At 44.6% G+C, this 26,724-nt stretch overlaps 1 protein-coding gene across 12 annotated transcripts in view; it reads left to right on the top strand.

The window, feature by feature from the left end:
• GBF1 (golgi brefeldin A resistant guanine nucleotide exchange factor 1) overlaps positions 1–2,297 on the top strand; it is a 323,893-nt gene extending 321,596 nt beyond the window's left edge. For all 12 annotated transcript variants that reach the window (XM_077454491.1, XM_077454487.1, XM_077454489.1 and 9 more), the window contains one exon: positions 750–2,297. In XM_077454491.1, the coding sequence (XP_077310617.1) occupies positions 750–1,033 (284 nt within the window). In that variant the 3' untranslated portion in view covers positions 1,034–2,297. The remainder of the gene's footprint in view (positions 1–749) is intronic.
• Positions 2,298–26,724: the final 24,427 nt, after the last annotated feature.

The raw sequence follows: 26,724 nt of genomic DNA, 5'->3' as shown, positions 1-26,724 counted from the left end.
CTGCTATGTAGTTTTTGCTTTTGGGTTTAATGCCACATTAGGGGAGCACTTCTGTATCACAGTATCCAAATATTGGGAGTTTTCTATTACTGAAGTTTAGATGCACAGTCAGCTCTTTAAATTGTCCATCAAAACTTGAGCCGATGTTCACCTCTCATCTCGGGGACCTGAGGAAAATCAATGCACCATGAATCACCAATACCCAAACAAAGCAATACATCTAAGCATGTAATCCAATATTATTAACTGCAGAAGCAAAATAACTAAAACGCACTTAATTTGAAAGGTGCAGAACAGCGCATAAAGCACACCAGTATTATTTACTTGTCCCTGAGCCTCATTGGTGCTTCTAGGAAACAAGTTGGTGTCAGAGCCATATACAGACACCCAGCTAGCCTCAGGACTCAATTGCAGTTGAAAGCCGGTAGGGGCAAATTCCACTGACCATGCCCTGCGTGTTTCGTCGGATGCCTTTTTTCTGGACACAGGCCATTAAGAGTTTGTTGTGGCCATTAAGAGATTGTTGTATAAATTGATTACTTTGTAATTGGACATAACAAAATGATCTGCTTGAATTCATTTTATATTTTTTCCAAGTAATTGATAGAGCGGTCTGTTGTGTTTTAGGACATACCTGGTATGCCCAAGGTCTGAAACTGGTTAAATACCCAGGAAATGTAAATCACATTTGTGTATGTTTTATGAGTACAGGGCTGTCTTTGAAAACCATTTATTTTCTCTATCCACAGAAAATGACTGTACAAGCCTTGGATTATCTGCCGTTCCAATTCCTGGATCTAGCCCCTCCTGTGCACCCATGAGGATAAGCCCTGTAAATGAGATGCCTCCTCCTCTAAGTCAGTCTCCTCTCATCTTGCACCCCTTAACATCTCACTTGCAGGTTGGAGTTCCACCAATGTCTCTGCCAATCATCCTTAATCCTGCATTAATAGAAGCTACCTCTCCTGTACCCCTCCTGTCTACTCCTCGACCTGCGGAAACATCACCATCACCAGTCTCGGAGGTCAACTAATCACCTGCTGTTCAAACTAGGCCTGATTTACTTGTGAACTACTTTTTGTTTCTGGCATGGGAACCAATCGCCATTTTATTTAATGAACATAGTAATCTTAAAACAATAAACAATAGAAACCATTTGCAAAGGGTGGTTCTGGAAAACAAGCCTCCTCTTGAAAATCTGTTTTGGATCATCTGTCTAGCCATGCTGGTTGCGTGTGCTACAATCTTGCCATTGTAATGAACTCTGTACACTGTAAAGATATTTTATATCAGAGAAAAAAAACAAAGGTAGATCTATAGTTCATCCTTACATTGAGTTCTAGTTATTTTAAATGCGTGTGAGAGTCATCATTTGTCTTTAGGACATTCCTTCTTGTAAAAAAAAAAAATATAAAATCTACTGGATAATGACCCTTTCCTGAAAACTGTATTTATCACATACAATGGAGGTGCACAATTTTGTGGCACACAAACAAATTTGCCTGTTGTTGGAACTGGAAATACTTGGATGTTTGAGAATTTGTTCTAAATGATATGCCGAATTCTTAATGAATTGAAAACTCATTAGCCCAGCCTTCAAAATGCCTGCCTCCAGTGTGTGCTGGCAGTAAACACGCGTACATCTGTCATGATGTTTTTAGCATGCAGTCATATTTTATTTTTACTTAAAAACACCAAAGGAAGCACAGGTGCTATTTTACTTCCATGCCTGGATATATAATGTTTCTTTCTCCACAAGAAAGGTCATCTTACTGCTACTCTGTAACAGTGCTGCAATAAGAATCTGTCCACTCTTCAAAAAATATGTTCAAAACACAAATACTCTTTACATTTCATTGGTTGTATCACCTTGATAGATGAGCTACATTTACCAGAATAGATCCAAAGTGTGAAAATGCCCTTTTAGGTGAAGCAGCACAGTAGCTGGAATATTGCTACTTCAATTGAGGATGTTCATAGAATTGATTTTTAAATTATTAAAATGTTTGCACGGACTGACGTTTATCACATAGGGTTTGATTTACAAAGCAAACATGGGGATGTTGCCCATAGCAAATAGTAAAATGTGGCTTTCTTATTCCACTTTAGAGAAATATCAGGTGGATCTGCTTGTTATGGGGAACACCACCTAGTGTTTCTACATGTTTTAAATCGGTAAATCTGCTCAGATGGATTTTAATCAGTTTTTATTCTATGTAAGAGTTGCTATCCACATTTGTACAGCTTCTTTGTTTTTTGTTTTTTTGTTATTAAATAGTATTAATTACTTTGTTTAACCAGTTCTTTTTCTTAATGGCCCTATGTAATTGGTTACAGAGCGTTGTAGCTTTCCCCTTTCAAAGTTTACACTTGTACCCAGGCACTGTGATTTCTCTGTCTAGTGACCATGTAGATTAATTCAGTAAGATTTTCGCATACATTTCTATTTATTATTCCTGTTTTATTTGAGGTAGAGAGTGCAATTTATTTTCCATGCAAAAATCTCAAAATATTCTCCCTATGTTCATTTGTCTCTCCTGTATGGTTGCTCATACCTACAAACCGTTCATCAGTATACATATACAGATACATAATGTATATAATGAATGCAAAATAAAATGTACTTTTTATGATGTAATAAAGTCAGTGTATTTTTAATATACTGCACTTCAGTTCTCTGAAGAGTTTGGGATACAATTTGAGGCCATTGCTTGTGTTGCATAAAGGCATTTTTTGGGAGTTAAACCTTTAGTTAAATGAATGTGATCAGCTTGGGCTTGTGGTCATCCATGCTTCCTGCTGTGTCACTGGGACCAGTAAAGTTTGGAGCATTCGGCCCGTGTGTACGGCAACTGCTCCGACAGAAGGCAGCCATTCGGCCAGTTTCTGTTAAAGGCTCATGACCAAAAAAGGCATGGCGACTGTCTCCCGATCAGCGCTTACAGCCAATTGCAGAGCGTGCTGACCAGTGTGTTCTGGTGAAGCTCAACAGGGAAGATCACTGTGCTAACATTGGATTGTTAGTACAGAGGCTCCGACCTGAGCTGTCAGCCTTTTTTTTTCGTTCAGCCCGCTGGGTAGAATGGAAAAAAATATATAGTAGTGGGTACAGGGCTTTAGTGCGTGATTATAAGAAGGTGAGCTTGCTGTAGTGATGATGATTATTAATTGTTACTATAATGCAAGATATTCCAGCAGCAACCCAGTTCTTCCAGAAAGATGGCATTTATTTAGACTTCATAATGGAAGAAAGTCCATAAGATACTTGCAACAGATGAAAAAATAGATTAAATATTACAATGTACAGTAGTCTTCAGAGTTTCATTCGCCCTAGACTATAAGCTAGACCTTATCTTAATGGAGAAAGAATGCCTTTCTTCTTACAAATTAAATGATCAGCCAACACATGCTAGAAAGTAATTCAGATTTAATTGGATGAATACATATCCCAGGTTAGAGTGTATTCACACAGGCTTCATCTTGTGCAACAGCAAAAATGTGTAAAGCTAGCTTTTTGCAGCTTTGAAGTTTCACAGTAGCCTAAAGCTGGCCATAGACAGTTCGAAGCTCGGCCAGTTCACCGGGGACCGGCTGAGATTCGAACCATGTATGGGCAGGCTGAATGTACCCAAATTGATGGGCACACCAGCCTGTCGGATCTTGCATGCAATTATTGCTAGCAGCTATTATAGCTGCTTGGCGTAATCGTTGTGTTCTCCCGCCAAGAACTGCTTCCCCTGCCAGGAGAACACAATGGCTCCACGAGAGGGATTTCCTCATCAACACAAACTGTTGATGGGGAATCGAGCGATTTTTCTTTCCTGCAATTGCTCGCTCCATCTATGGCCAGCTTTAGTTTGTGGATGGTAAACATTGATCTAGTAAGGAATTCTGCAGTGCTTAAAGTCTACTTGAACCTCTTAACAGTTTTTTAGTTTTGCAGCTGAAGATAACAAAAAGAATAGAAATTTGACACTTCAGGGCTCAGAAATCACAAGGACTCATGCCATAGGAACCACATATGAAATACCAGTGGGCTAGATTGAACAAGTGCTGCAGCCCTCCTCAGAACGGGGAATCCAGGTCTGCATAAAAAAACAAGAAACAGAGGACACATAGCACATTATCCCCAACACTTTTAGAGGGTGACGGACAACACATATATACTCACAAATCTATTCAAATAGATGGCATAACAAAAAGCGCAGTTCCAGAAATCTACTCTCCCTATGCCACAAATGTGCAGATGACAATTTCAGTTTAATTATTTTGTTGGGAACTGGTCCCCTTCTGCAGAGCGATGGCCCACTTAGACCTTGTTCACATGAACTTCACTGTATACGAACGGTGTGTACAGCAAGTTTTTACAAAGTTTTGAACAGATTTCTTATAACATTTAAAGCACCATTCAGCCCTTTATTTCTAAGTAGCTCAATTATTGCTGTTTGATATTGATTCCTCAAACTCCACATGTCAGTTGCCAGCTTCTCCAGGCTCCCTTTATAACTTCTTCCTTGTTCCTCACACATTGGGACCATGTGAAGAGAATGGACAAGGACCAGCCAACATTGTGTTAACCATAAATGTATTGGGTGGGGGCGTGACTAGCATGTGAAGAGGAGAAGACTTGTATCGCTGGACTCTACATTACAGCTGGCAGCACTCATTCTGCTCACCGGATCCTGGTACCCACCCTCCTGCTTCCCTAAACCTCGCTCCAAGCCAGCAAGCAGTGCGGATGGGTCCTCCCAAGACCTGTTACAAATGGGATCGAAAGCTCCCTGCCCCTCTCTGCCAGTGGCCATTTTGTCCACGAGGTCTCCTGCTTCTGTCATGGCTGCTAGAACAGACTGTTACCAAGATGGGGACGGCTGACTCCCCCCACCGGAGCAGAGATCTTGGCTATCGCAGTTCGCAAAGAGTCGCTGACAGAAAAGAGACCTTGAATGTCAGCCTTATCCACCAGAACAGGGATAAGTTCCAGTCCCGAATCTCTGAGGTGGAGGGCAGGGTCTTCACAGTGGAGGACACAGTGTGCTCGGATTCGAGGGAGGCAAAGGCGCTCTAGGCGAGGGCAATAGACATTGATAACCGCCTTGGGTGGCACAACATCCGCATACTGGGTTTGCCCAAAAGAGCTGAAGGGCCCCAAACCAGCTGAATTCACTGAACAGCTCCTGTCCTCCCTATTGAACCTTAACAATATGCCTCCCATGTTTGCAGTGGAGAAGGGAGCACAGGGTCCCACCACTTTTTCCAAGGCATGGGGCCCCAGCGCCCTCTTTCCTTCTGCGCCTACTAAATTACAGAGATCACGACGTATACTGGTGGCTAACCATGCAATGCCTGAAATAAAATGAGAATGCCCCACTGTTATTTCCGGATTTCTCCCAAGAGGTGCAACAATGTTTGAAAGATGTACAATGTCGGCTTTAGGAAAAGGGATTCGCTTTGGCCTTCTATATCCTAGCAAGCTTAGAATTACAGATGGCGATAACACCCGTTTTTTTTTGTTTTGTTTTTTTATATACCTGAGGCTGCCTCGGCGTGGCTGGATACCCACTAACGACGCATCTCCTAGAAGTTAGTTTGGCATAACCTTGCTGGGGTCAGCTAAGTATAACATTCTCCAGTGCTGTGTTGCCTTATGTTATACAGGGGCCTTTAGTTTTGTCCCCTCTATTCTCCCATATTTCTGATGATGCCTCCAGCTTCCACCCCAGTTTGTTCACTTTTTTTTCAATGCTGTTGGACTGATGATCACTCCTGCCTGAGGAGCTCCAGTGTTAACCCCAAGTTTTTCTGCAAACTCTGGAATAAGAACTTTTAATTTTTTCACCACACTGGACAAATAAACAGTTTTCCCTTCCCCCATCTCATCGCTCTGGCTTAGTGAAGACATTTCTGCTTGTTCTAGCAGACTTCGCCTCCCACCCTGGTTCTGGGACTAGAGCCTTAACCTGTGATATGCCCTGAATTCACAGAGGCTCTTTTCATGTTTATTGGACAAAATATTGCACTTTTGCCTGTTAAAAGGTTCCCCTGTTTAAAAGATGGCCACAGATCTGGGCAGGGTAGGCACTTTGGTGCCCAATGGGTTATTGTTTTTGGTTTTATGTTTTCTTTAGGAATCCCTTATGATTTTCTCTGCTATATCTTGGTGTTGGATCCCTTGGTCTTTGCTGCTCCCAAGTTGTTCTAGGAGACCCCTGAATATCTTGCTCTTTCATACGATGGTGCCACCAAATAGTTCCACGTTTACTATCCTATCCTGGAATGTATGTGGTTTAACTACTTGCCGCCGGTGCTATAACCGAAAGATGGCTGCAGTGCAGGCCTTAATTGCCAGGAGGGCCTCCATGGATGTCCTCTCAAGCAAGCACTGTCTGCGTGAGGGGGAAAAAAAAGGCTGATCACCAGCTTCTGTCAGAAGAACGTCGGTTCCTCACACAGAAAGCCGCGGCTGCATTTTCTGTGCCCACCAGTGTCAGTTACCAGTGCCCACAGTGCCACCCATCAATGCCCACCAGTGTCTCAACAGTGTCACCTACCAGTGCCTATCAGTGCAGGAGAAAAATTACCTGTTTTCAGAATTTTAGAACACTGAAACGGTTTTTTGTTTTTTCAATTTTCGTCCTTTGTGTTATTTAGCAAAAAATGAAAAAAACAGCAGCAATTAAATACCACCAAAAGAAAGCGCTATCTATGTGAACAACATAATAAAAATGTCATTTGGGTAAACTATAGCAAGATTGCGCAATTGTCATTCAGAGAGTGACAGCACTGAAAATTGGTCTTGGCAGGAAGGGGGTTTAAGTGGCCCAGTAATCAAGTGGTTAAATTCCAAATTTAAAAGGGCTCTGCTATTTCGCTACCTTTTAATCTCACTCCCCTAACTTAATACTTTTCATGGCTAATAGATCTACTGACATGAACTTGATAAGATTGCATACCAATATTCATGGACAACACCTTAACACAGGCTCCAGGGTAGTGGCTTCGCTGGACATCAAAAAGGCTTTTGATATAGTAGAATGGCCTTTTTTTTTTTTTTTTTATGGAAGGTCCTCTGTAGGATGGGTTTCCCCTTAATATTCATACAGTGGTTGCAAACCATCTACAAAAGCCCTACCTTGGCCATTAAGCTAGGGGAAGGGCTTTCCCAACCCTTCTCACTGTCTGTCTAGGGATACCCGACAGGGCTGCCCTCTTTCTCCAGCTCTATTCACCATTGAGACATGGCAGAGGCTCTCCGCACTTCCCTATGTATTAAGGGGCTGCAGATTGGCTGGCTGGACGAGAGGGTGGTGCTGTATGCGGACGACCACCTGCTTTTTCTCAATGATGCAGGACTATCGCTGGAGGGTGCAGTCCAAGTTTTAAATGAATTTGCCCCATTACTGGACCACTAGTGAACTGGTTCAAAGCTTTTATTCCCCATCGATCCAGCTGCTTGAGAGGCCCCCCCCCCCCCGGGATCTTCCACTTCTATGGGTGGAACAATTCAAATACCTTTGGGTGGAAATATCCAGACAGGCCACAGACTACATAACCCTAAATCTGTCTCCACTAATCGAGGAGGCTCAGCTGAAGGCATGGGAGTCCCTGCCCCTATCGTTAATAGGACGCATCAATCTGATCAAAATTAAGGTTTTTGTCTAAATTCACCTACCTTTTCAGACATTCATCACAGTGGATTCCAAAATCCTTTTTCACCCAGCTCAACAAAATGTTTACCTCCTTTGTCTGGGACCCTCAGTCTCTAAGATATAGGTGGACCACATTGATGCGCCCGGCCTCCCAGGAAGGCCTGGCATTACCAGACTTTTACAAATACTACTTGATCACTCAATTGATTACTGCAGTGTGTTGGCTGGACCCTGATACTACCAACTCTGTGGTGCTACTTGAAGAGGCTGTGGTACAGTCACTAGAGGCCTTACATTTTTATTTTTTGGTGGCCCATGTGCTCCCTATGCATTAAGCCTCTCTGGAAGATGTCCTCAGGTTTGAATGTCCAAAAATATCCTGGATATATTTGCATCTCATTAGAATTTCATTACCAGCCATGGAGAAGCTCAGGGCCCACTGGCTCCAAGATGTCCCGGAATGTGACGGTGGTCACTGGGATGATATCTGAGACTTTCCATTCTGGTCCTTTCCCTCAGAGACCGCTTGATACAGTTTAAGCTGATCCACTGGGCCTACTATACCCCATATAGGTTACCTAAAATGAGCTCCAGCTTCCCTCTGGAGTGCTGGAGATGTGGGAGACCTCTGGGAGACTTTACTCACATTTTCTTGACCTGCCTAGTTATCACATGGTTTTGGGAAGAAGTGTTATCCTACATACTTTTGGTCAGTGATATTTCCTTACAGCCTTCCATGTCAGTTTGCCTGTTAGGACTTGTTGAGCAGATGATCCCCACTGTGGCAGGGCGTACTGTGGTGAGTTTGCTATTGTTCTATGCTAGAAAAGCCATCACACTTCATTGGAAACAAAACGGTCCCACCAACGAGTACTTTCTGGAAACAGCTGGTGAATACAAAGAGACGTATACCAACAGAGGATGTCCCAAAAAATACCAGAAAGTGTGGTCTAAAATCGTTAGCAGAGCCGTCTATGGCTTAATTCAATTTTTCTGTGTTTGAACGTGGAGTAGTCCTTAATTGAAGTGCTAATCAGAAATTAATCTTCCACAATATACTTTTCTTGAGGTTTTTTTTTTTTTTTTGCTATTGGTCATTTGGACACGTGGGAGAAAAAAGTTGGTAATTCCGCTGAGCACAAATAAAAGGGAACCTTGCCTTTTCTACTCAAAGGTGACATGCACTTTATTGGGTTGATTCTCTCACAGTGTATACACAAATGACCGTGCGTGGGTCACCTTTCTGGTGGTTATCTGTACGTGTTTTTAACACCAATAAAAAAAGATTAAAAAATAAAAATGTATTGGGTAAAAAACTGTGAAAATTGCACTTGCAGCAATAAACATGTAATGGAGCTTTAAACATGTGCCTGTCTGGGATACCCTGCATTCCATGGATTGAAGAATACAAAACCTGAAGTGACGCAAGTGGCTGCTTTATTTATTTTTATTAGTGTTTTTTGGGGGGATCTGCCAGTAGAAAAAAAAAAAAAAAAAAACGTGAAAGCTCCTAATGCTGATAAAAGCTGGCACAACAACGCTATTATGAGTGTTTTTCATCCACATTTTTTATTTTATTTTGTTAAACATATAGTGTGCATGGAGCCTTAAGCCTAGTAAACACGGGCTGAAATTCGGGTGGAATCGGCCAGTTCAATGGAAACCGGCTGATATTTGGTCCCTGTGAACCCATTTAGCTGACTTGTCGAAGGGGGCATGACCGAAAAAGGTCTGCTAATCGGCAGCCAATGGCTGAGAGCACTGTTCTGGCGTGGGGGGTGGGGGCCTTCCCCCTGTCATAATGCAATAGCTCAGCAGGGGATATTGCTGTACTAACATTGGATTGTTAGTACAGCAGCTACTCCAGCCCACTGGGTTGAATGAAAAAAAAACGACTAGTGTGTACCAGGCTTTGTTTTCTTTTTTAACACCTAGTATAGATCTTTATTGAAACATAAGTTATACAAGAAACGGCATTAAAAAAAATATTGCACAGCAGTAATACAGCGCACAGAAGGTAGAAAGGTACATACAATGTATACACTGGTATTTTACATGAAACCAGTAAAGAGTCATAATTGTAATAAAAAGTAGGATGCCGCCTAGTATAGATCTTTATTGAAACATAAGTTATACAAGAAACGGCATTAAAAAAAATATTGCACAGCAGTAATACAGCGCACAGAAGGTAGAAAGGTACATACAATGTATACACTGGTATTTTACATGAAACCAGTAAAGAGTCATAATTGTAATAAAAAGTAGGATGCCGCCGCCCCCCCCCCCCCCCAGCATGTTAATCAAAAAAGTTACAATCCCAACTTCTCTGTTAAGGAAATATTCAACAATCCAGCCATGGTTACCAAAGTTTTTTCATATTTCCTATTAATGTACGTCAATTTATACATAGGCATCACCACATTTATTGTAGATTCCCAATAGGTAATTTTTTTCATTGGATATGTTTTATAGCAGAAAGTAAAAAATAGTTTTTTTTTTTTTTTTTTTTTTTTTTTAATTGTCAGTTTATAGCGCAAAAATAAAATGGATCAAATACCACCAAAAGAAAGCTCTATTTGTGGGGAAAAAAAATGACATAAATTTTATTTGGGTACAGCATTGAGTGACTGTGTAATTGTCAGTTAACCGCTTCAGCCCCAGATTTTACCCTCTTCCTGACCAGAGCACTTTTTGTGATTCGGCACTGCGTCGCTTTAACTGACAATTGCGCACTGTGTGTCCTAGGGAGTGATTCTACCTGTGGGGGATGGGCTTTAAGTCATATGACAGGGAGCAGTGATCTCTGTCATGACACAAGCCAGAAGGGGGAAATGCCTTGTTTACATAGGCACTTCCCCGTTCTAAAACTCTGTGACACGATCGCGGGCATGGTCACGCTGTACGCGCCTGCTATCCCTGGCTCTTAAAAGGGGCGTACAGGTATGCCCATTTGCCCACCACTGCCATTGTGCTGATGCATATCGGCAAGCGGTCGGCAAGTGCAGCGGTCGGCAAGTGGTTAAAGTAACGCAGTGCCGTATCACAAAAAATTGCCTGGTTCGGGGGGGGTAAATCTTCTGGAGGTCAAGTGGTTAACCACTATAAACAAAAAAAAAAGGACTGTGATTTGCGGCGGACAATCAGACGACACTGACACTTTGCGGGAACCAGTGACACGAATACAGTGATCGGTGCTAAAATTATACACGTCACTGTACTAATGACACTGGCTGGGAAGGGGTTAAACATTTTGGGGCCGATCAAAAGGTTAACTGTGTGTCTAGCCTGTGTTTGTGTACTATATGTGCTTCTTTTACTAGAAGAGATGGAATGCTAGTCCCTGCTTTGCAGGAACACAGAATCCATCCCTCCCTCCCTGTCAGAACGGTGATTTTCTTTGTTTACATAGGCAGACCCCCTGTTCTGTGGTGTTTACATCGACATCAAATGCCGGATGTTCTGCCAAAAATTCCAACTTGCCAAAATCTCCAACCAACCACGTCACTTCCAGTGACTGTCCAGCAGCAATAATGGTACATTTGGATGAGTTGCCTGTTTTCACAGAGTATCAGCGGCGTATACACTCCGGTACGATTTGGCTGTTTTGACAGAACACCGTGTAAGGAGAACAAAAAAAGGTGCCACCTTGGAGGCGGCCATGTTGTTGGTTAGTGTCGGACAGACTAACAAAGTCCACTTTGTTGTACTGTATTGTATATGCTGCAGGCGTTTTGTGAAAACAGGTAACTTGTCCAAATCTCCAATTATTGCTGCTGAGATCTGGAAGATTGGCAAAAAACACACCAAACATTATTATACAGGATTTATATAGCGCCAACAGTTTGTGCAGCGCTTTACAAAATGAAGGCAGACATTACAGTTACAATAGCATTTGGTACAAGAGCAATCAGAGAGCCCTGCTCATTGGAGCATACTAAGAAAGTCATGGTAGTATCAACTACCACTGGTAAGAAAAAAAAAAACACTATCTGTGGTCCAGTAATGGTTTAGAGATGACACATATGGTGAGGTGTAGCATTACTCCACTCTTAGCCATGGAGCATCTATAAGCAGATTAGTCAGGCTGCTCTGTTACAACTGGCCCATGAACAGTAAGGGCCGGTTCACACAGCGAGGCGATGCGAGGCGACACGGCTCGCCTCGCCTCGCTCCCGCAAGTCGCCCCCGTTCTGTACAATGGAACCGTTCTGAGAGGAGCGACTCGAGTCGCTCCGACTCAGAAAAAAGGTTCCTGTACTACTTCGGGGCGACTTCGGGGGCGACTTGCATTGACTTCTATACAGAAGTCCTCTGCAAGTCGCCGCTGAGGTCCCCGCAGGTCGCGGCGAGGCAAGTCGGAGACGCCTCGCCTCGCCGCGCCTCGCTGTGTGAACCGGCCCTAAGGGAACCTATATTCATGTATGTTAGGATTAATGCGAATGATGTGGTAGCTCCTAGCAGCCAAATTCTACTCCAAACAGAAATATCATAAATTGTGTATCATTTCTGTCACAAAAATCCCAGTGTTATACACTAGGAGGGAGCGGTGATGTTAGTCTTTTTGGTCATGTGACAGTTCTTTTAACCTATTAATCTGATGGGGTTAAACTGAAGGATAGCGGTTGGAATAACTATCAAGGCACTGTCTCCAGACCAGGCAGGGTTGGAAATCAATCGGGTTTTATCCTCTCTATGTAATAAGAGGTCAAAACTTTTTGGGATGTTTGGAGCAGATGGATTGCAGTGGTCTTCTGCACAAAAGAAAAGCACATGGATATGGACTAAGTTGTGTAGTGCCCTAATCCAGGATTACAATAGCAAACAAATAACCCTCTAGGAATGGGACTATAGAGGCAATGTCAAAATTAGTCAATATTGATTAAAAAGTATAATTTATTGATACAAAGAAGTTTAAAACATATATCTGAAAATACATATTTTGCAGCAATAAGAGTACAGATATCGCAGTATTATTACATAGAAGTTATACAAGCAGGACATATGACACTGATGTGTTTTGATGACTCTTCTTCATGAGGTGTCTAAAAGGTGGTGCAAATTGCTATCTGGAAAGTAAGTGGAAATATAAGTACAAATTACATCATATATGTCCAATATGTGGCAACCTTTCAAATTAATAAGTATAGGCAATGCCATATTAACTGGTAAAGCACCACTAGAAATATATGTAGAATACATTCTGCTGAATATTCAAACCAAGAAAAGATATGCCGATGTCTCCCCCAGGAAAATAGCCCACCGCCAGACCATGAGAGATATGGAGTGCAGAGATCTCCCTAGACTTAGAGACACACAGGAATGATCAAGCCACTTGTTGAAGATGCTGGAGAGGGCCAGCCTATTGGGATGGTAAGGGCTGTAGGCTGGGCCGGACTTACCATTGGGCTTGACTGGGCTCAAGCCCATGGGTCCCGCCCAATAGGGGGCCCCGCCGAGATACATAGCCGAGTGTACTCGGCTCAGCTCATAGTCATGCCCAGTCCTGCCCTATGATGGACATAACACAGGAACTGGGCATGACTGTGAGCCGAGCCGAGTACACTCGGCTACTCTCAGCTCCGCTCAGCACTGCCAGAGGACCCGAGAGCCTCCGAGATACACAGGGCTCTGTAACTTGGCGGCGCAATTTTTAAACTTCAAGACTGTAATGACAAGGCTGCAAATGACACTGGGGCAAGGCTACAACTGACAAAGCTGCAATGACACTGGATAAGGCTGCATTGATGGGCATTTAAATGTAAGTTTTTTTCCTTAACCACTTGAGGACCGCCGTATTGCCATTGTACGTCAGCACAATGGCACAGGCAGGCATAATCACGTACATCTACGTGATTGCCTTCCAGCGGGTGGGGGGTCCGATCGGACCCCCTCCCGCTGGTTACGGCGGTCCGATTCGGTCCAGGAGCGCTCCGTGATGAGGGGATGGCCGTTGGTTTTCGGCCACCCCCTCTGGATCGCTCCTGGCCAATGAGAAGCTTCCTCCCCTGTGTATTGTTTACACAGGAAGGAGGAAGTGATGTCATTCTCCTCGGGGCGGTCTTTTTGACCGGACTACGAGGAGAACAGTAAAAGTAAGTGTGCACCAACACTACACTGACATGTAGGTACACACAGGCACACAAACCCCCCCCGATCCCCCCCCCGATCGCCCCCCGATCCCCCCCCCGCCCCCCCTCCCCCCCCAGTCACAGTGTCACTGATTGCATTGATCATTTCTTTACTGATCAATGCATTCAGTGTCAGTTGTGACAGTAAAAACTGTCAGGACAGTTAGTGTTAGGTCCAGGGTAGCCCCCTATCACCCCCCAATAAAGATTTAACCCCCTGATTGCCCCTAGAGTTAACCCTTTCACCCCCTTTTGCCAGTGTCACTAAGCGATCATTTTTCTGATCGCTGCATGTGTCGCTAGTGTCGCTAGGTAGCTAGTTATTTTTTTAGGTTCACCGCCAGGTTTTTATAGCGCTAGGTACCCCGATATACTACCCAATAATGTTTTTAACCCCCTGATTGCCGCTAGTTAACCCTTTCACCCCCTTTTGCCAGTGTCACTAAGCGATCGTTTTTCTGATCGCTGCATTAGTGTCGCTACAGTCGCTAGGTAGCTAGTTATTTTTTTAGGTTCACCGCCAGGTTTTTATAGCGCTAGGTACCCCGATATACTACCTAATAATGTTTTTAACCCCCTGATTGCCGCTAGTTAACCCTTTCACCCCCTTTTGCCAGTGTCACTAAGCGATCATTTTTCTGATCGCTGCATGTGTCGCTAGGTAGCTAGTTATTTTTTTAGGTTCACCGCCAGGTTTTTATATCGCTAGGTACCCCGATATACTACCCAATCATGGTTTTAACCCCCTGATTGCCGCTAGTTAACCCTTTCACCCCCTTTTGCCAGTGTCACTAAGCGATCGTTTTTCTGATCGCTGCATTAGTGTCGCTACAGTCGCTAGGTAGCTAGTTATTTTTTTAGGTTCACCGCCAGGTTTTTATAGCGCTAGGTACCCCGATATACTACCCAATAATGGTTTTAACCCCCTGATTTCCGCTAGTTAACCCTTTCACCCCCTTTTGCCAGTGTCACTAAGCGATAATTTTTCTGAACGCTGCATCAGTGTCGCTAGTGTCGCTAGGTAGCTAGTTATTTTTTTAGGTTCACCGCCAGGTTTTTATAGCGCTAGGTACCCCGATATACTACCCAATAATGGTTTTAACCCCCTGATTGCTGCTAGTTAACCCTTTCACCAGCGATCACAGTATAAGTGTCACTGGTGACGCTGGTTAGCCAGTTAGTTATTTAGGTTCCCCGTCAGGTTTTTATATAGCGCCAGGGACCCCCATATACTACCTAATAAAAATTTGAACCCCCTGATTGCCCCTAGTTAACCCTTTCACCACTGATCACCGTATAAGTGTTACGGGTGACTCTGGTTAGTTTGTTTTTTATAGCATTTTATATTCAAATCCGGAAGGCAGTGCTTGGTTTTCGGGGTCCCGTACGTGGCTAGGCTCCCAAAAAGTCCCCCACATGTGGTATCCCCGTACTCGGGAGAAGCAGCAGAATTTATTTTGGGGTGTAATTTGACTTCTGCACATAGCATGTGTGAGCAATATATCATTTAGTGACAACTTTGTGCAAAAAAAAAAAAGTTTGTAATATTCCCGCAACTTTTGGCAAAATATAAAATATTCCATGGACTCAACATGCCTCTCAGTAAATAGCTTGGGGTGTCTACTTTCCAAAATGGGGTCATTTGGGGGGGGTTTGTGCTATTTTGGCATTTTATGGCCTTCGAAACTGTGATAGGTAGTGAGGAGTTAAATCAAAAATTTGCACCCTTAGAAATCCTGAAGGTGGTGATTGGTTTTCGGGGTGCCGTGCGCGACTAGACTTCCAAAAAGTCCCACACATGTGGTATCCCCGTACTCGGGAGAAGCAGCAGAATGTATTTTGGGGTGTCATTTCACATATGCCCATAGCATGTGTGAGCAATATATCATTTAGTGACAACTTGGTGCAAAAAAAAAAAAGTTTGTAATATTCCCGCAACTTGTGGCAAAATATAAAATATTCCATGGACTCAACATGCCTCTCAGTAAATAGCTTGGGGTGTCTACTTTCCAAAATGGGGTCATTTTGGGGGGTTTTGTGCTATTTTGGCATTTTATGGCCTTCGAAACTGTGATAGGTAGTGAGGAGTTAAATCAAAAATTTGCACCCTTAGAAATCCTGAAGGTGGTGATTGGTTTTCGGGGTGCCCTGCGCGACTAGACTCCCAAAAAGTCCCACACACGTGGTATCGCCATACTCGGGAGAAGTAGCGGAATATATTTTGGGGTGCAATTCCACATATAACCATGGCATGTGTGAGCAATATATCATTTAGTGACAACTTTTTGTAAAAAAAATTTTTTTTTTTTTTTTTTGTCATTATTCAATCCCTTAGGACAAAAAAAATAAATATTCAATGGGCTCAACATACCCATCAGCAATTTCCTTGGGGTGTCTACTTTCCAAAATGGGGTCATTTGGGGGGGATTTGTACTGCCCTGCCATTTTAGCACCTCAAGAAATGAGATCGGCAGTCATAAATTAAAAGCTGTGTAAATTCCAGAAAATGTACTCTAGTTTGTAGACGCTATAACTTTTGCGCAAACCAAAAAATATACGCTTATTGACATTTTTTTTACTAAAGACATGTGGCTAAATAAATTTTGCCCTCAATGTATGACTAAAATTTAGTTTATTCGATTTTTCTTATAACAAAAAGAAGAAAATATCTTTTTTTTTCAAAATTTTCGCTCTTTTTCCATTTATATCGCAAAAAAAAAAAAATCGCAGAGGCAATCAAATACCATCAAAAGAAAGCTCTATTTGTGGGAAGAAAAGGACGCAAATTTCGTTTGGGTGCAATATTGCATGACCGCGCAATTACCAGTTAAAGCAGCGCAGTGCGAAATTGCAAAAAGACCTCTGGTCCTTAAGGTGTTTATTGGTCCGGAGCTGAAGTGGTTAAACTTCCCTCCTAAAAGTTTTTTCCCTTAAAATTCCCTCCTAAACTTGGGGTGCGTGTTATACGCTGGCGCACAGATACACAGATAAATATGGTCATGTATAGAAGGTAGGGACCAAAAGTGACTTAAGCCCAGGGGCCCCCACCACCCTAAGTCCTGCCCTGGCTGTAGGTACATGGAAAATACATGATGGGTGATGGGCTTTACATTTTATGAAAAAAAAAATATATATCTATATATTGGATTCTCCCTATATAATGCTGAGAAATATATAGGAAATGCACTTAAATTTTAGTTAAAGGTCAAATCAGAATAGTCAAAAGCAGTAGGCTAATATGGGTCCCCTCAAATGCAGAAGAATTTTCCATGCATAGATGGTATGCCTCACAGGATTGGTAATCTTTAGGACTAGGCAAGAACATAACTGAGCAAGGCCTGGTTCACACCTAAGCAGGTCGCAATTTGCATATTCCAGGTGCATTTTTCAATACATGTTTTTGATCCATTAAAGTCTATGGAACTAAAAACCAGAAAAAAGTCCCTGGCCCTTTCCATAAAATGCACAGATGTGAACATGATCCATAGGAAACCATGTTAAATGGACTTTAGTGTGTTTCTGCAAAACTGAAAATGCACTAAAAAAATGCATAGGTGTGAACCAGGCCTTAGAGGGTCTAAAAAAATCAAATGCCAGTAAAGTTAGACATATGGGGTCCACAAAGGTGGTAAATCAGCTGGGAAGTTCATTACTAAGTAGTTGCATTGATCAGCATACAGCTCACATACGTGGAGACCACTGCCCTAGCAGATCACTGTCAGCCTATTAGGTAAGGGGGAGGATTTACCTTGGTAAGTAGTGAAGATTAAAAAAGAGAGCAATCCTAACGCTACCTAAATGGTTAGCCCTACCAGGTCCTCAATATGATCTGACTCAAGGCACAGAGTGACCTTGCGCAGGAGAAGCCATTCCGGCCACAGACAGAGCTGCTCGAGTCGCAGGAGAAGTCGCTCAGGCCACAGCGGGAGTCACAGGAGAAGTCACTCCAGATCATATTCTAGACACAGCCACTCCTACCATAGAAGATCTCCTGTGTATAGACAGCGATCCCCAGTGCGACCCTCCAGAAACGCATGCTGGATATGCGGGGCCGCAGCTCTCCCCGACAAACTGACATGCCGTAGGTGCTTCGAGGAGGCTACTAAGGAAAAAGAACCACAGTCTAGAGAGCCTGTAGCTCCACAGATTCTTACTCCGGAGACAGAGTTGTTGACGCAAAGTGCCTCATCTTCTCCTCCGAGTACATCAAGAGAGCAGGATTCCCCGTCTGATAATGAGGGGTTGGAAGCATCTGCCGGTTTTGACTTTTTGCTAATAGAACCCTTTGTCAAGTCAGTTAACCACTTCAGCTCCGGACCAATAAACACCTTAAGGACCAGAGGTCTTTTTGCAATTTCGCACTGCGCTGCTTTAACTGGTAATTGCGCGGTCATGCAATATTGCACCCAAACGAAATTTGCGTCCTTTTCTTCCCACAAATAGAGCTTTCTTTTGATGGTATTTGATTGCCTCTGCGATTTTTTTTTTTTGCGATATAAATGGAAAAAGAGCGAAAATTTGGAAAAAAAAAGATATTTTCTTCTTTTTGTTATAAGAAAAATCGAATAAACTAAATTTTAGTCATACATTGAGGGCAAAATTTATTCAGCCACATGTCTTTAGTAAAAAAAATGTCAATAAGCGTATATTTTTTGGTTTGCGCAAAAGTTATAGCGTCTACAAACTAGAGTACATTTTCTGGAATTTACACAGCTTTTAATTTATGACTGCCTATCTCATTTCTTGAGGTGCTAAAATGGCAGGGCAGTACAAATCCCCCCCAAATGACCCCATTTTGGAAAGTAGACACCCCAAGGAAATTGCTGATGGGTATGTTGAGCCCATTGAATATTTATTTTTTTTGTCCTAAGGGATTGAATAATGACAAAAAAAAAAAAAAAAAAAAAGTTGTCACTAAATGATATATTGCTCACACATGCCATGGTTATATGTGGAATTGCACCCCAAAATATATTCCGCTACTTCTCCCGAGTATGGGGATACCACGTGTGTGGGACTTTTTGGGAGTCTAGTCGCGCACGGCACCCCGAAAACCAATCACCACCTTCAGGATTTCTAAGGGTGCAAATTTTTGATTTAACTCCTCACTACCTATCACAGTTTCGAAGGCCATAAAATGCCAAAATAGCACAAAACCCCCCAAAATGACCCCATTTTGGAAAGTAGACACCCCAAGCTATTTACTGAGAGGCATGTTGAGTCCATGGAATATTTTATATTTTGCCACAAGTTGCGGGAATATTACAAACTTTTTTTTTTTTGCACCAAGTTGTCACTAAATGATATATTGCTCACACATGCTATGGGCATATGTGAAATGACACCCCAAAATACATTCTGCTGCTTCTCCCGAGTACGGGGATACCACATGTGTGGGACTTTTTGGGAGTCTAGTCCCGCACGGCACCCCGAAAACCAATCACCACCTTCAGGATTTCTAAAGCCCCGTACACACGAGAGGACTTATGTCCGACAGACTTCCAAAGGAGTTCCTCCGGAATTCCGCCGGAGTTCTGACAGACTTTTCGGCCGAACGGACTTGGCCACACACGATTACACTAAACTCCGACGGATTCGAACGTGATGACGTACGACCCGACTCGAATAAGGAAGTTCATAGCCAGTAGCCAATAGCTGCCCTAGCGTCGGTTTTAGTCCGTCGGAGTAGCATACACACGAGCGGATTTTTCGAAGGGGACCGGGTCCGGCGGAGTTCCGTCGGGAAAATTTGAAGCATGCTTCATTTCTAAAGTCCGTCAGACTTTTGCGAAGCTAAAGTCCGTTGCAGCCCACACACGATCGGATAGTCTGACGGACTCGGTCTGACGGACTTTGGATGTTAAAAAGTCCGCTCGTGTGTACGGGGCTTAAGGGTGCAAATTTTTGATTTAACTCCTCACTACCTATCACAGTTTCGAAGGCCATAAAATGCCAAAATAGCACAAAACCCCCCCAAATGACCCCATTTTGGAAAGTAGACACCCCAAGCTATTTACTGAGAGGCATGTTGAGTCCATGGAATATTTTATATTTTGCCAAAAGTTGCGGGAATATTACAAACTTTTTTTTTTTTTTTTGCACAAAGTTGTCACTAAATGATATATTGCTCACACATGCTATGGGCAGAAGTCAAATTACACCCCAAAATAAATTCTGCTGCTTCTCCCGAGTACGGGGATACCACATGTGGGGGAGTTTTTGGGAGCCTAGCCACGTACGGGACCCCGAAAACCAAGCACTGCCTTCCGGATTTGAATATAAAATGCTATAAAAAACAAACTAACCAGAGTCACCCGTGACACTTATACGGTGATCAGTGGTGAAAGGGTTAACTAGGGGCAATCAGGGGGTTCAAATTTTTATTAGGTAGTATATGGGGGTCCCTGGCGCTATATAAAAACCTGACGGGGAACCTAAATAACTAACTGACTAACCAGCGTCACCAGTGACACTTATACTGTGATCGCTGGTGAAAGGGGGGTGAAAGGGTTAACTAGCAGCAATCAGGGGGTTAAAACCATTATTGGGTAGTATATCGGGGTACCTAGCGCTATAAAAACCTGGCGGTGAACCTAAAAAATAACTAGCTACCTAGCGACACTAGCGACACTGATGCAGCGTTCAGAAAAATTATCGCTTAGTGACACTGGCAAAAGGGGGTGAAAGGGTTAACTAGCGGAAATCAGGGGGTTAAAACCATTATTGGGTAGTATATCGGGGTACCTAGCGCTATAAAAACCTGGCGGTGAACCTAAAAAAATAACTAGCTACCTAGCGACTGTAGCGACACTAATGCAGCGATCAGAAAAACGATCGCTTAGTGACACTGGCAAAAGGGGGTGAAAGGGTTAACTAGCAGCAATCAGGGGGTTAAAACCATTATTGGGTAGTATATCGGGGTACCTAGCGATATAAAAACCTGGCGGTGAACCTAAAAAAATAACTAGCTACCTAGCGACACATGCAGCGATCAGAAAAATGATCGCTTAGTGACACTGGCAAAAGGGGGTGAAAGGGTTAACTAGCGGCAATCAGGGGGTTAAAACCATTATTGGGTAGTATATCGGGGTACCTAGCGCTATAAAAACCTGGCGGTGAACCTAAAAAAATAACTAGCTACCTAGCGACTGTAGTGACACTAATGCAGCGATCAGAAAAACGATCGCTTAGTGACACTGGCAAAAGGGGGTGAAAGGGTTAACTAGCGGCAATCTGGGGGTTAAAAACATTATTGGGTAGTATATCGGGGTACCTAGCGATATAAAAACCTGGCGGTGAACCTAAAAAAATAACTAGCTACCTAGCGACACATGCAGCGATCAGAAAAATGATCGCTTAGTGACACTGGCAAAAGGGGGTGAAAGGGTTAACTCTAGGGGCAATCAGGGGGTTAAATCTTTATTGGGGGGTGATAGGGGGCTACCCTGGACCTAACACTAACTGTCCTGACAGTTTTTACTGTCACAACTGACACTGAATGCATTGATCAGTAAAGAAATGATCAATGCAATCAGTGACACTGTGACTGGGGGGGGAGGGGGGGCGGGGGGGGGGGGATCGGGGGGGGTTTGTGTGCCTGTGTGTACCTACATGTCAGTGTAGTGTTGGTGCACACTTACTTTTACTCTTCTCCTCGTAGTCCGGTCAAAAAGACCGCCCGAGGAGAATGACATCACTTCCTCCTTCCTGTGTAAACAATACACAGGGGAGGAAGCTTCTCATTGGCCAGGAGCGATCCAGAGGGGGTGGCCGAAAACCAACGGCCATCCCCTCATCACGGAGCGCTCCTGGACCGAATCGGACCGCCGTAAACAGCGGGAGGGGGTCCGATCGGACCCCCCACCCGCTGGAAGGCAATCGCGTAGATGTACGTGATTGTGCCTGCCTGTGCCATTGTGCTGACGTACAATGGCAATACGGCGGTCCTTAAGTGGTTAAAGAGGAGACAGGTTGGGAGGAACCCCAGGAGGCTCAACCGAAACTGAAGAAATACTTCCCGAACCTCAAAAGGGACTCAGAGGCTTTACCATTCATTGAGGAATTGGACGATTTAATTAAGGAAGAATGGCAGGGACCCAAGAAGAAATTGAGTCTGAATAACAGGCTTGCCAAATTGTATCCCCTTAAAGGGCCTAAAGTGAGTCCTCTGGTCTCCCCTCCTATTGTAGACACATCTCTTATGCGGTTAGCCAGGCATGTGACACTGCTGATTGAGGACGCTGTGACATTCAGGGATGTTCTGGATAGGAGGATTGACACGGATATGAAAAGGGCCTACCTAGTGGCAGGAGGCGATTGCAGACCGGCAGTGGCACTTGCAGCCGTAGGCAGGGCCATCTGCAGCTGGTCGACGAACACCGAGAAGTTGGTCTCAGAAGGCTCAGATCAGGAGAGCATAGTGAAAGCTCTGCAGGAGTTGAGTCTCGCAGGGGACTTTGTGGCAGAGGCCTCGGTGGATGCAATTGAATCGGCATCAATGGCCATGTTGGCCTCTGTAATGGCCAGGCGGGCACTGTGGCTGAAACCCTGGGCGGCAGATCCTGTCTCTAAATCTAATTGGTGCCGCATCCCAAATGACGGCGAGAACCTCTTTGGTGCAAAGCTGGATTCAGCAATTTCAAAAGTGTCCGGTGAGAAGTCGGGACTTATACCATCAGACAGGAAACCAAAGCAACAGAGGCCTCCTCCCTTTAGGCGTAATCTGCCAGACAGATACAGGGACGCAAACCCCTATAGGCCTGGGAAAGAATACAGGAGGAGCTGGAAGAACCCCCAAACATCTTTTGTGAAGTTCCAGAAACCCAAAACTCCCGCTTCCGGTGACCAAAAGTCTTTTTGAAGGTGCGCCCGCCCAGCCAGCGGTAGTGGGGGCAAGGCTTTCAATATTCAAGCTGGCCTGGGCGGAAGCAATAAAGGACCCATGCACAATGGCCACTGTCCATTTTGGGCACAGATGGTCTTTCAGAGGACATCCCCCAGGGGATCATTTTTGTCCAACCAGGCTTCCACCATCCGGGGGAAAAATGGTTACTGCTGACCAGTTATGTTCAAGAGCTTCTCCAGAAGAAAGCAATAATAGAAGTATCTATATCACAGAGTGGACAGGGATTCTACTCCCCGTTATTCCTGGTCAAGAAAAAAATCAGGGGACCTACGTCCAGTCTTAGATCTGAAAAACCTCAATCGCTCCATCCGAGTGGAGTCATTCAAGATGGAAAGTTTACAATCGATCCTCCAAGCCATAAATCTGGGAGACTGGATGCTTTAGTGTTACAAGGGAAAAGTCTACGTTATCAGGTATGCCTTGGTTTTAACCAATATTAATGGGTGTAACCATTTAACTGAAAAGTGAATCCCTACACCTTCCTCCCTAAGTGAAAAAGCAAACAGATGCTGCAATTAAAAAACCTGAATACAAGATTTAAATATCAATGAAAGAAAACTTAAATTGTGCAACCTGAATTTGTTAATCAAACGAGTGTTTAAATGAGTCTCCGGAATACAAATTTTCGTGCCCAAGCTGCTGTGCCCTTCACTCTCACCAACAACAAAATCAATAATTGATTGATCAGTGGTAAAAAAAAACACACTCCGTGATAGTAACAAAGTGTCCCTGTTATGCCACTCATAAAATGTGTAAAAATAAAGAACATAACGATAATGAGTCTGTATGTCACACAGGTCAGCCAAACCCAATTATCAAACACCAGAAAAAATAAATACAGAAATACAGACTTCCACTGTGATGTGCCAAACACTCTTACTCAGTAGAACTGCAAGTGAAAATGAAACATTGCTAGTGATAGATAACAAATTATTACTTAATCAAAAAATGTCCACATTACCCAACTAGTGAAAAAAACTGAAGGAAAAAGTCCATATAATGCATAGATCAAATGGATATTGAACTTCAAACAAAGTTGTTTCTCCAGAGATGTAGCAAAAACTGACACATTAGCAACAGTCTATCTTTCTGCCCTCTCTCCATGCAGCAGTAGCGCACATCACTCTGCGGGTAATAGCTTTACAGGAAAGTTGAAATGTGACCGATTGGCCGCTTACCAGATCCCAGGATCAAACGAGCATGTCTCAGACCAGAGCCTCCACACAGAGCAATGTCCACCTCCAACTCCTCAGCCTGGATCCTCCGCTCTCTCAGTATACAGCAATCACCTCCACTCCGTGTCTCAGCTGCAGACCACACAAAGCTCTTCACCTCCTCCACTGGCTAAACGCACGCCACCTCTTCCTCCGTCCGGCATGCAGGGCAGAAAAAACTAATAGTGCAGTATTGTTGGATGGGTGTTTGATAATTGGGTTTGGCTGACCTGTGTGACATACAGACTCATTATCTTTATGTTCTTTATTTTTACACATTTTATGAGTGGTATAACAGGGACACTTTGTTACTATCACTGAGTGTGTTTTTTACCACTGATCAATCAATTATTGATTTTGTTGTTGGTGAGAGTGAAGGACACAGCAGCTTGGGCATGGAAATTTGTATTCCGGAGACTCATTTAAACACTCCTTTGATTAACCCATTCAGGTTGCGCAATTGTTTTCTTTCAGACTGGATGCTTTCCATAGACCTCCAGGAAGCCTACCTACATATCCCAATCCATGTTGCCTTTCAGAAGTTCCTTCGGTTCTCGGTAAATCAGGGCCATTTCCAGTTTTAGAGCCTCCCATTCGGGATCTCTACTGCCCCCAGAACTCACAAAGGTCCTGTTACCAGTGATAGCGTCCTTAAGGGAGAAAGGGTTGAGAGTCCATCACTAAGGCTTGGTTCACACAGGGGCGACACGACTTCAGGACGACTTTGTGAGGCAACTTGGAGACGACTTGAACACGACTTTTAGACACGACCTGGGGCGACTTACAAGTCGCCCCAGGCCAGGCGACTTTTGCCGTGGCCAATCAGAGAATGAGCTCTGAAGGGGGAACTCCACGCCAAATTTCTGAAAAAAATTTGGCGTGGGTTCCCCCTCCGAGAGCATACCAGGCCCTTAGGTCTGGTATGGATTCCAAGGGGAACCCCCTACGCCGAAAAAACGGCGTGGGGGTCCCCCCCAGATCCACACCAGACCCTTATCCGAGCACGCTACCTGGCCGGCCAGGAAAGGGGGTGGGGACGAGCGGGCGCCCCCCCAAAGCACCTTGTCCCCATGTTGATGAGGACAAGGGCCTCTTCCCGACAACCCTGGCCGTTGGTTGTCGGGGTCTGCGGGCGGGGGGCTTATCGGAATCCGGGAGCCCCCTTTAATAAAGGGGCCCCTGGATACCGGCCCCCCACCCTATGTGAATGAGTATGGGGTACAATGTACCCCTACCCATTCACCTGTAAAATAAAGTACAAAAAAAAAAAACACAACACACAAGATAAAATAATTTATTGCACAGCTCCGGGGGTCTTCCGTCTTCGGGGGTCCTCTCGCCGGACTCCTCCGCTATCTTCTTGTAGCTCTTTTACTAGCGGAGGAGCCCGGCATTCTTCTTCGTCGCCGCGGCCTCTTCTTCCGACTTCGGGGTCTTATCCCCCTCTTCGGTTCTTCTGCCGGGCCACCGCGCCTTCTTATAGCCCTTTTACAGGCGGTGCCCCGGTCTTCTGTCGCCGCCGCTGCCTTCCGTTCTTCTTCTTCTTCTCCTGGAGATGTTGACTCAACGTTCTCTCCGACCACAATGCCAGGGACGCGCTGCGCTGCCACTTATATAGGGACAAGGGGCAGTGTCACATGGGTTGATGTCACATGGGTTGATGTCACATGGCGACAGTCCCAGCATCCTCCGGGACTGTGACATCGTAAGGGGGCGGGGTCGCCATGTGACATCAACCCATGTGACATCAACCCATGTGACACTGCCCCTTGTCCCTATATAAGTGGCAGCGCAGCGCGTCCCTGGCATTGCGGCCGGAGAGAACGTTGAGTCAGCATCTCCAGGAGAAGAAGAAGAACGGAAGGCGGCGGCGCCAGAAGACCGGGTCACCGCCTGTAAAAGAGCTATAAGAAGGCGCGGTGGCCCGGCAGAAGAACCGAAGAGGGGGACAAGACCCCCGAAGTCGGAAGAAGAGGCCGCGGCGACGAAGAAGAATGCCGGGCTCCTCCGCTAGTAAAAGAGCTACAAGAAGATAGCGGAGGAGTCCGGCGAGATGACCCCCGAAGACGGAAGACCCCCGGAGCTGTGCAATAAATTATTTTATCTTGTGTGTTGTGTTTTTTTTTGTACTTTATTTTACAGGTGAATGGGTAGGGGTACATTGTACCCCATACTCATTCACATAGGGTGGGGGGCCGGTATCCGGGGCCCCCTTATTAAAGGGGGCTCCCGGATTCCGATAAGCCTCCCGCCCGCAGACCCTGACAACCAACGGCCAGGGTTGTCGGGAAGAGGCCCTTGTCCTCATCAACATGGGGACAAGGTGCTTTGGGGTGGGGGGGGCCGCACGCCCCCCCCCCCCTCCCCCAAGGCACCCCCCCATGTTGAGGGCACGCGGCCTGGTACGGCTTAGGAGGGGGGGCGCCCGCTCGTCCCCACCCCCTTTCCTGGCCGGCCGGGTAGCGTGCTCGGATAAGGGTCTGGTGTGGATCTGGGGGGACCCCCACGCCGTTTTTTCGGCGTAGGGGGTTCCCCTTGGAATCCATACCAGACCTAAGGGCCTGGTATGCTCTCGGAGGGGGAACCCACGCCAAATTTTTTTCAGAAATTTGGCGTGGAGTTCCCCCTTCAGAGCTAATAATTCTGTCAAAGTCTCCTCCATATAGACAGAGATCCGACTTGGAGGCGACCTCCATTGAAATCAATGGGTACAAGTCGGATTGAAGTAGTACAGGAACTTCTTTTGAAGTTGGAGGCGACTTCAGTAGCTTGCATTAAGACGGCTCTCATTCACTTACATTGATTTTTAAATGTTGTCCGACCTGAGG

The sequence above is a fragment of the Lithobates pipiens genome, unplaced genomic scaffold, assembly GCF_037356315.1.
Source record: "Lithobates pipiens isolate NorthernLeopardFrog02 unplaced genomic scaffold, aLitPip1_a1.2 Scaffold_25, whole genome shotgun sequence".
NCBI classification, from domain to species: Eukaryota; Metazoa; Chordata; class Amphibia; order Anura; family Ranidae; genus Lithobates; species Lithobates pipiens.
The sequence above is the reverse complement of the archived record's forward strand: the minus strand, read 5'-3'. Positions and strand labels throughout refer to the sequence as shown.